Source organism: Rhincodon typus, chromosome 40 (assembly GCF_021869965.1).
Source record: "Rhincodon typus isolate 14 chromosome 40, sRhiTyp1.1, whole genome shotgun sequence".
Classification (NCBI taxonomy): Eukaryota; Metazoa; Chordata; class Chondrichthyes; order Orectolobiformes; family Rhincodontidae; genus Rhincodon; species Rhincodon typus.
This window is the reverse complement of record NC_063371.1, coordinates 8,223,665-8,231,529: the sequence shown is the minus strand read 5'-3', so window position 1 is coordinate 8,231,529 and position 7,865 is coordinate 8,223,665. Positions and strand designations below refer to the sequence as shown.

At 39.8% G+C, this 7,865-nt stretch overlaps 1 protein-coding gene across 1 annotated transcript in view; it reads right to left on the bottom strand.

Moving 5' to 3' along the window:
• Positions 1-6,837: 6,837 nt before the first annotated feature.
• Positions 6,838-7,865, bottom strand: part of LOC109914281 (BCL2/adenovirus E1B 19 kDa protein-interacting protein 3-like) — a 22,343-nt gene continuing 21,315 nt past the window's right edge. The window contains exon 5 of the mRNA XM_048618435.1: positions 6,838-7,446. Within this exon, the coding sequence (XP_048474392.1) occupies positions 7,398-7,446 (49 nt within the window). The 3' untranslated portion in view covers positions 6,838-7,397. The remainder of the gene's footprint in view (positions 7,447-7,865) is intronic.

Sequence of the window (7,865 nt, the reverse complement as noted above, 5' to 3'; positions counted from 1 at the left end):
GCAACTGAGTTCTGGACAGAAGTTGAATTTTGATTACTACTATAAAGAAATGGAGTTATGAAAATTAAAAACAACTTCCAGGCTTACACTATGCAGAAAAGGCAAGATGGAATGAACACCCTGACAAGAGGGCTAGCGGCATATGTGGCAAGAGAAAAAGAGTGAGCGTTTTGAGACAAGAAACTTGTCTTTGGAACAATTCCAAATACGAGATTTTGGACTTGAAATGTCAATCAGTTTCCTTCTCCATAGATGTAGCCAGACCTGCTGACTTTATCCAACATTTTCTCTTTTAAAGATTTCCAACATTCACAATATTTAAATTTTATTATGCTGCTAATAATCTGTGTACATTAGCAAACATTGCACAAAACTTTCCCCCTTTATTACCAGAGCTGTTGACTCTGAACAACAGAACTTTCAGGTCTCGCTCTAACTGGTCATATCTAGAGTGTTTTTATGTCATCTGAATATTGAGAGGATATCTGACAACTGAGTGGGAAAAGTTAATCGGGGTTCCTGACCTCTAACGAGTGAGTCTTGCAAACATCAACTGAGCAAAGAATGAAGTGGGGAACTGTGAAGTTTTATTGTGGCTACATAGTATCCGAGAGGCTCAGTACCGGTGCTACCAGACATCAGTAAAAATACTAACCTTGGAAATCAAATGAAGGTACGTTTTGTTCAATGTTCCAAGACTGTAAAATGAATAATCTGATTTCAGATTGGGATTTTACTCAATGTACTGCATACCAAAACTTTTATTAGGTACCAAATCCATCACTGTACCACCTGAGCAGTAGAATAAGCTCTTCGTTCCCAGTTCTGCCTCATGTTTAGACCTGCACGTTCAGGATTTTTCTGTCCAGCAGCAAGCTTGGTCTTCCAATGCTCACCTCACCAATACATGAATGTTTAACTGTAAAAAACCTCCAGGAGAGTACAGAGAAAATCAGACTTCAACTGCTAATTAATGTGTTCAATGATTTGAGATAGGGGATCAACCCTGGTTCAATGATGAGTGCAGGAGGGCATGCCAGGAGCAGCACCAGGCATACCTGAAGATGAGGTGCCAATCTGGTGAAATCACTGAACAGGACTATTGTATGCCAAACAGCATAGCAGCAAGTGATAGAAACAGCTAAGCTATCTCACAACCAATGATCAGATCTAAGGTCTGCAGTCCTGCCACATCCAGTCACAAATGGTGCTGGACTGGAGGAGGCAGCTCCATGAAAATCCCTATCTTCAAAGACAGAAGTGCCTAGCACACCAGGGCAACTGAACTGATAAAGCTGAAGTTTTCACAGCAATCTTTAGTCAGAAGTGCTGAGTGGATAAACCATTTCGGCCTCCTCCAGTGATCCCCAGCATTACAGATACCAGTCTTCAGCCAGTTTGATTCACTCCACTTGATATCAAGAAACGGTTGGGGACGCTCGATACTGCAAACACTACGGGCTCTGATAACATTCCAGCAATAGTACTGAACACTTATGCTCCAGAACTCTCCACTCCCCTGGCCAAACTGTACAAGTACAGTTACAACACTGGCATCTACCCAACAATGTGGAAAATTGCCCAAGTATGTCCTGTACATAAAAAGCATGACACATCCAACCCGGCCAATTACCATCCCATCAGCCTACTGTCCATTTCAGTGACATGATGGAAGGTGTCATCAACAGTGCTATCAAGCAGCAATAACCTTCTCAGTGACGCCCAGTTTGGGTTTCGCCAGGGCCACTCAGGTTCTGACCTCATTACAGCCTTGGTTCAAACATGGACAAAAGTTCTGAATGTGGCAGCCCTTGACATCAAGGCTGCATTTGACCGAATGTGGCATCAGGAGCCCTGGCAAAACTGGAAACTGAGTATCAGGAAAACTCTCCACCGGTTAGAGTCATACATGACACATAGGAAGATAGTCGTGGTTGCTGGAGGTCAGTCATCTCAGCTCCAGGACATCTCTGCAGGAGTTCCTCAGGGTAGTGTCTGAGGCCCAACCATCTTTGGCTGCTTCAATGATCTTCCCTCTAAGGTCAGAAATGGGGATGTTTACCACTCATTTTACAATGTTCAGCACCATTAGTGACTCCTCAGACACTGAAGCAGTCTGTGTCCAAATGCAACAATATTTGGACAACATCTAGGCTTGGCCTGACAAGTGGCAAGTAACATTCACCCCACACAAATGCGGAGCTATGACCATCACTAACAAGAAACAATCTAACCACTGCTCCTTGACATTCCACGGTGTTACCATCATTGACTCCCCCACTATCAACATCCTCGGAGTTATCATTGATCAGAAGCTCAACTGGACTCACTGCATAAACGTAGTAGCGACAACAGCAGGTCAGAGGCTAGGAATACTGCAGTGAGTTACTCACCTACGGACTCCTGAAAGCTGGTTCATCATCTACAAGGCACAACAGAGAAATAGCAAAAACACAATTATAACTTAAACGTTAAGTGACTTCAAAATGTAAGGATGCCAATTTTTGAAAATCCAGTGAAAAATCTTCAACATGGGCGTGAAACTAAAATATTTTTATTAACTATAAATTCTTTATCCTTACAAAAGGTGTCTTCCTTCCACCGTTGTCTGGACTAAGAGTTCACAATCTCTGCTTGGTTACAGAAATATCCTGATATTGCCAAAGGAACTTGTCTGAAGCAAAAATAATGGAGGAATTTTCAAAGAATATCATCTCCAACACAGTTTCCACAATCAATGTGCTCGTTTCAAATACGTTATGAATGTGACCAGCTTCCAACACAAATGGAATAATCAGCTTAGCAAGTTCTCAGAACTATTCTTGTTTGCAAACATTTAATCAATTTAAAATTAAGTGAAAAGTATTTAAGAAAAACAAACGTTCACATTTCTGAAAAACTGACCACTTCACAGAATCAACTAAGGAGCTCAAAGCATCCTTTCTAAAATCAGTTTCATTTGTTTGAAATTGGTTCCCTATCAGGTGGCAAATTTGATGCAAATAAAACAAAAGCATATCTTGGTGATAACCATGTGAACAGCTGCATAAAGAAAACTGCACAGTTCATATAGCCAGATATATTGTTTAATTCAATTTGTTTTCCAGAAGTCATTTTAAAACCATTATTGGATAGTGTTTGTTCCAAGATTTTATTTTCCAGCAATATGAATTCATGTTTAAGTGGCAATTTGAGCCAATTCCAAAACAAGCATTAATTCAACTCAGATCACTACTCGTACACACAACATAAACTCTCATTCAGAAATGTCAGAAGTTTCTTGGTTGTTTTCAATACCAGAGATTAATTGCAAATACTAGTCTATCCAAAAATCGATCGGAGATTGAACCTGGAACCTTGCTGGTCTAACGGGGCTTTCCAACCCGCCTTGTGCATTCAATTCATGTGCTTACAGTGTTATCAAGTTCAAAATTCAATCCATGCTCCTGACTTAATGACACAGAATGTTCAGTAAAAAGCAGCAGGTGCTGGAACCCTATCATTCATACACTTTTCTCTGCTTGAGTCTTTTTACTAGCCAACAAGAAAATCACTTATTAAACATCCTTGGAACCTAGACAAAATGTTTATTACATTCTGACTAATGACAGAACATGGAAAAAAATCACAATGAATTTCAAGCAGGCCATCATGACCACAGGTAGGCTGCTTCATTAAGTTAGCCAGGTTATCTAATGGCGTAGGATATTTTGCCTTTTAAGGCTGATAAAAATTAAAAACTAATCACAAATTCTAACACTCAAATACAGCACTCTCAAGGGATCCTTCGAACAGGACAAGTCATTTAACTTGTTATCCAGTCTTTAGACAAGATGATGTACTAAATGCTAAATCAGAAGATGGGTCCAGGATGGTATGGAGATTTTAATAACTTGGTCCATAGGAACTCAGCTGATCTCAGCCAAAGTAGGAGCTGAAGCATTACAACTGCTTTCACAAGGAGAGCAATAAGACAAATCTTCCATTTGTGATGATCATCAGTAATACTGGGTGAAAGGTGCATCAGTACAGTTCGAAAACCCAAGCTTCCTAACATCACCACGCAAAAACTCAAGAGGCTCACAGTTATGCAAGGACTGCTTGGTCAGGAATTTGCATGGGAAGGAGATATTGTCAAATAATTAAAAGGTTCAGGTTTTTCTCTTAACACTCGAAACAGCTCTTGGAAACATTCAACTAGTGCACCGTGAAGAAAAATTTATCTCCAAAACGCTGCATTCAGTTTCCTTCAACCAACTCAAATTCTGCTTAGTGCTCAAAACAGCCCTCATTTCCACCTTCATTTTTTTTTAATATAAAATCGATTCACAGAATGTGGGCATTGCTGACCACACAAGCTTTTATGGCCCATCCCAGAATCAACCAGGTCTGGAGTTACACATAGGCCAGACCAGGAACGAATGGCTGTTTCCTTCCTCAAAGCACATCAGCCAATTATAATTGACATGGCCATCACCTCCCCCCTTGATATTTTGCTGCGCTAAGTGCGTGAAGTAAGTTATTTAAATAATAACAAATTTGAGATTGAGGAAAAGATTCAGAAAGAAATACAGACTCGCATTCATGCTTTTAATGGCACGAAAATGGTTACAACAATTTTTTACATTAATCTACATACAAAGTGCTACCGAGCTATGAGACTTACTGATAATCATTTCGGCTCAGATGGATTTAATAGATGCATGTTGCAAATCCTGACCCAACTGTAAAAGTAACCAAGACTTGTTTTAAAAAATGGATAGCTTTTTTATTGAAATATGATGCTGCAGCTTGATATTTTTTGTGGCTGCACATACAACATCCAATTGTGCAAGCAAGCAATTTATTTTACATCAGGTTTTTAGACGTTTGTTGCACTCATGTTCAAAAGGTAACCACATCCACGTTTTTGTTGATGGGGAGACCATTGGATTGACATATTAAACAGTGACCCATTAAATCCAAGTTTTCACAAGTGAAACTGATCATTATTTCTGTGACACGCCCCTGCTACACGCATACACAAAAACAATGTGATAGCTTTGTTAGCCTTATATCACAACAGTCAATTCTACTTGATCAAGTGCGAATCCAATCCAACACACCAATCATGGCCAAAAAAAACTCTCAAAACTGTTCCGCATAGTGCAACATCCAAAAGGAGAAACAAAACTTTCAGATAGGACCCTTCCTCAAAGTTGTTGAAGGTCGCATGCAGAGCTTGACCAGGCATTTTTCGATCCGGTGTTAACGATCTGTTCAGAATCTTCGATTGCTGTTTAGATCTCAGAATTCCAACAGCGATGGTTTTGTTTCCCTGAAAATCTAAAACTGTCCAAATATAGCCCAATCTCCTGCTCCAATTTTTGAAAAGCAGAAAACAATCATAAATAATGTAACATACATAATCTTGGCACACAACGGAACATGGGTTTTTTTTTTTTACTAATTAGCCATCTCTTCCCTTCAAGTGATGGCAGTAAATTGTGCCGATCCCAGGAGTTGGGATGGATGCAGAAAAAATAATAGATATTCCTTCTACAGCAAGCTTTTCTTAACTGACAGATAGGTAATCTGATGAGTACATTTTCCTGCAAAACAGTTACTTTCAATCCAGTACATTCTTCATCAATGATCTTTTTTAAGCCATTCTGTCTCATCATTTCTGTTTAAACTTTTAGGTATCAGGGACTGTACTGCTGAAAGTGCTCCTGATTTTGTATCATGAAAGGTGAAGTTGCACTGAAGTACATTTTCTCTTGCATAATTCAGCATCATTTCCACATCTCATTCAATTTTCCATCAAGCCACTGTACTGTTATTTTGCTTTATGTGATGCCTTCATCAAGCCTTTCCAGAGCGAAGATGAGGTGCAGAGTGGGGCTTCGTCTCCATTGTTTCAGTCTTCCAATGCCTCTTCAGCTGCACACTGCTATTTGTCTAGTTCGAGCCAACACGAAGGTCTCAGCAAGACTGTGAATTTAGTGAGGGCGTTCAGGCAATTACATGCCATATGCACCACCAGTCAGGGATGAGATCCTTTTAGCCATCATAAATTGGAGCTGCTAATCCCATTAAATAAGATGAACTTATTCACAGATACTGAAAAAGCCAAGATGTCTTAAACTTCATTCAGTTCAGAAATTTTCTTTCCGTAAATAAAAGCTCCAAAGTGCATGAAGCCAAAAGCAACCAACTGAAACAAACATACAATGGTTACCGAAAAAGTGTTTTGATGTACCAGTCCCCTTCCTATTAAAGGACAACAGCCAAAACAAGATGGTCAATTAGTTTCACCAGATTGTGCACACACCTTGTCTAAGATAGACTAAGATGGTCGCATTTCAGAGATTCAGTGCGAATGGCAAATTCTCCGATGCTCTACATAATACCTTTCGGATGGCTCAAAATTCAGATTTTCATTCTAGTACAACTAATAGTCTGGGCTGAATAAGGTAACTCTTCGCTGGGAAGCTACAGCACAGACTAGCAAGACAAGTTGAAGCTGAGGAAATGAGCTTAATGATTTCCCCAATTCTAAACATGAAGTGAGAACATACTTGAGTTTACTGAAGCTCGCTAGAGTCAGAAAGGTTTCTAACCAAGGTTATGTGTAACTTGAAAAGCTAGAACTGCACTATCTTTGGCGATTTAAAACACAGTCAATCAAAGAATCACAAACAGCTTTATAACTCTGGTTTCTAATTTGTCACCAAAAAATACCAAAGGCAAACAAGTTTGCTCAGACTATCATAACCACAGTCCCACTGCATGCCAACCCTCCTGGCTTGGGGAATGTGACAGAGGATTGCAAGAAAACTAATTTCTAGCTAGAGATGGAGGGAAAGTCAGATTTAATTAAAGATTAAGAACCAAATAATGTTTATTTTTACAATCTAAAAAGAAATGTCACTGTTCCAAACAGCCGTGTGTTATTTCAGCTCTGTTGATCTCAGATTAAATGCTTTGCTCTTGCCAGAGAGACTGAATCGCAAACAGAAGACTCCATTGCGTACTACAGCTTTGTTGATTTAATAAGACTGAATACTGATCCCCACCGGTATCTTGTCTTAACTGCATAGATTTTGCCATGTGATTATCTGATCCAACTAGTGGGACTGCTCCTCGCATGTGAGTGTTTGCTGGTTAAGCCAAGTATTAATTGAAACATATTCAGCTGCTGTCACATGGTACACTGAGGTCAAGAAGTCCAAGTTCAGACAAAACAATGTTCGGCCAAGGTCGTGCTCAGGTGGCCAAGCAGTTCCTTTGAAGGGAAAATCTAATACAATAGGATGTCTTGTGCTTGTGGTAGGTTTCTTTGTTCCTCCAATTCTAATGTACTGATGGAGCAGCCACACAATTTCACAGGCCATGTTGAATTCTAACTCTGGATCTCAGAATGTGCTTGATGATGAAGTGGTCAGTCTTTTTCCAATGTAGATCCTGAAACAAAAGAGCTCAAAATTAGGAAACCATGTTTGTCACACAAAACCGAAGCTTGCACAATGAAAATGACACATAGTTTGAGTTTATTTTAAGAATCAATGTAAATGAGTGTGACCACTTTTTCACAAAATAAATTGGAAATCTCAGGAGATATGTTAGTTGAACTCCAATTGTACATGGCTGACCAAATAAAGTCATGCAACTCTGTTTAAAAACAAGGGTTGGTGAAGCCAACAACTTCTTCTGCACAACAAGGTGCAGGGCTGGATGAACACAGCAGGCCAAGCAGCATCATAGGAGCAGAGAGGCTGACGTTTCGGGCCTAGACCCTTCATCAGAAAAGGGGGAGGGGAAGGGGGTTTTGAAATAAATAGGGAGAGAGTGGGAGGCGGATAGAAGAGGGATAGAGGAGAGGA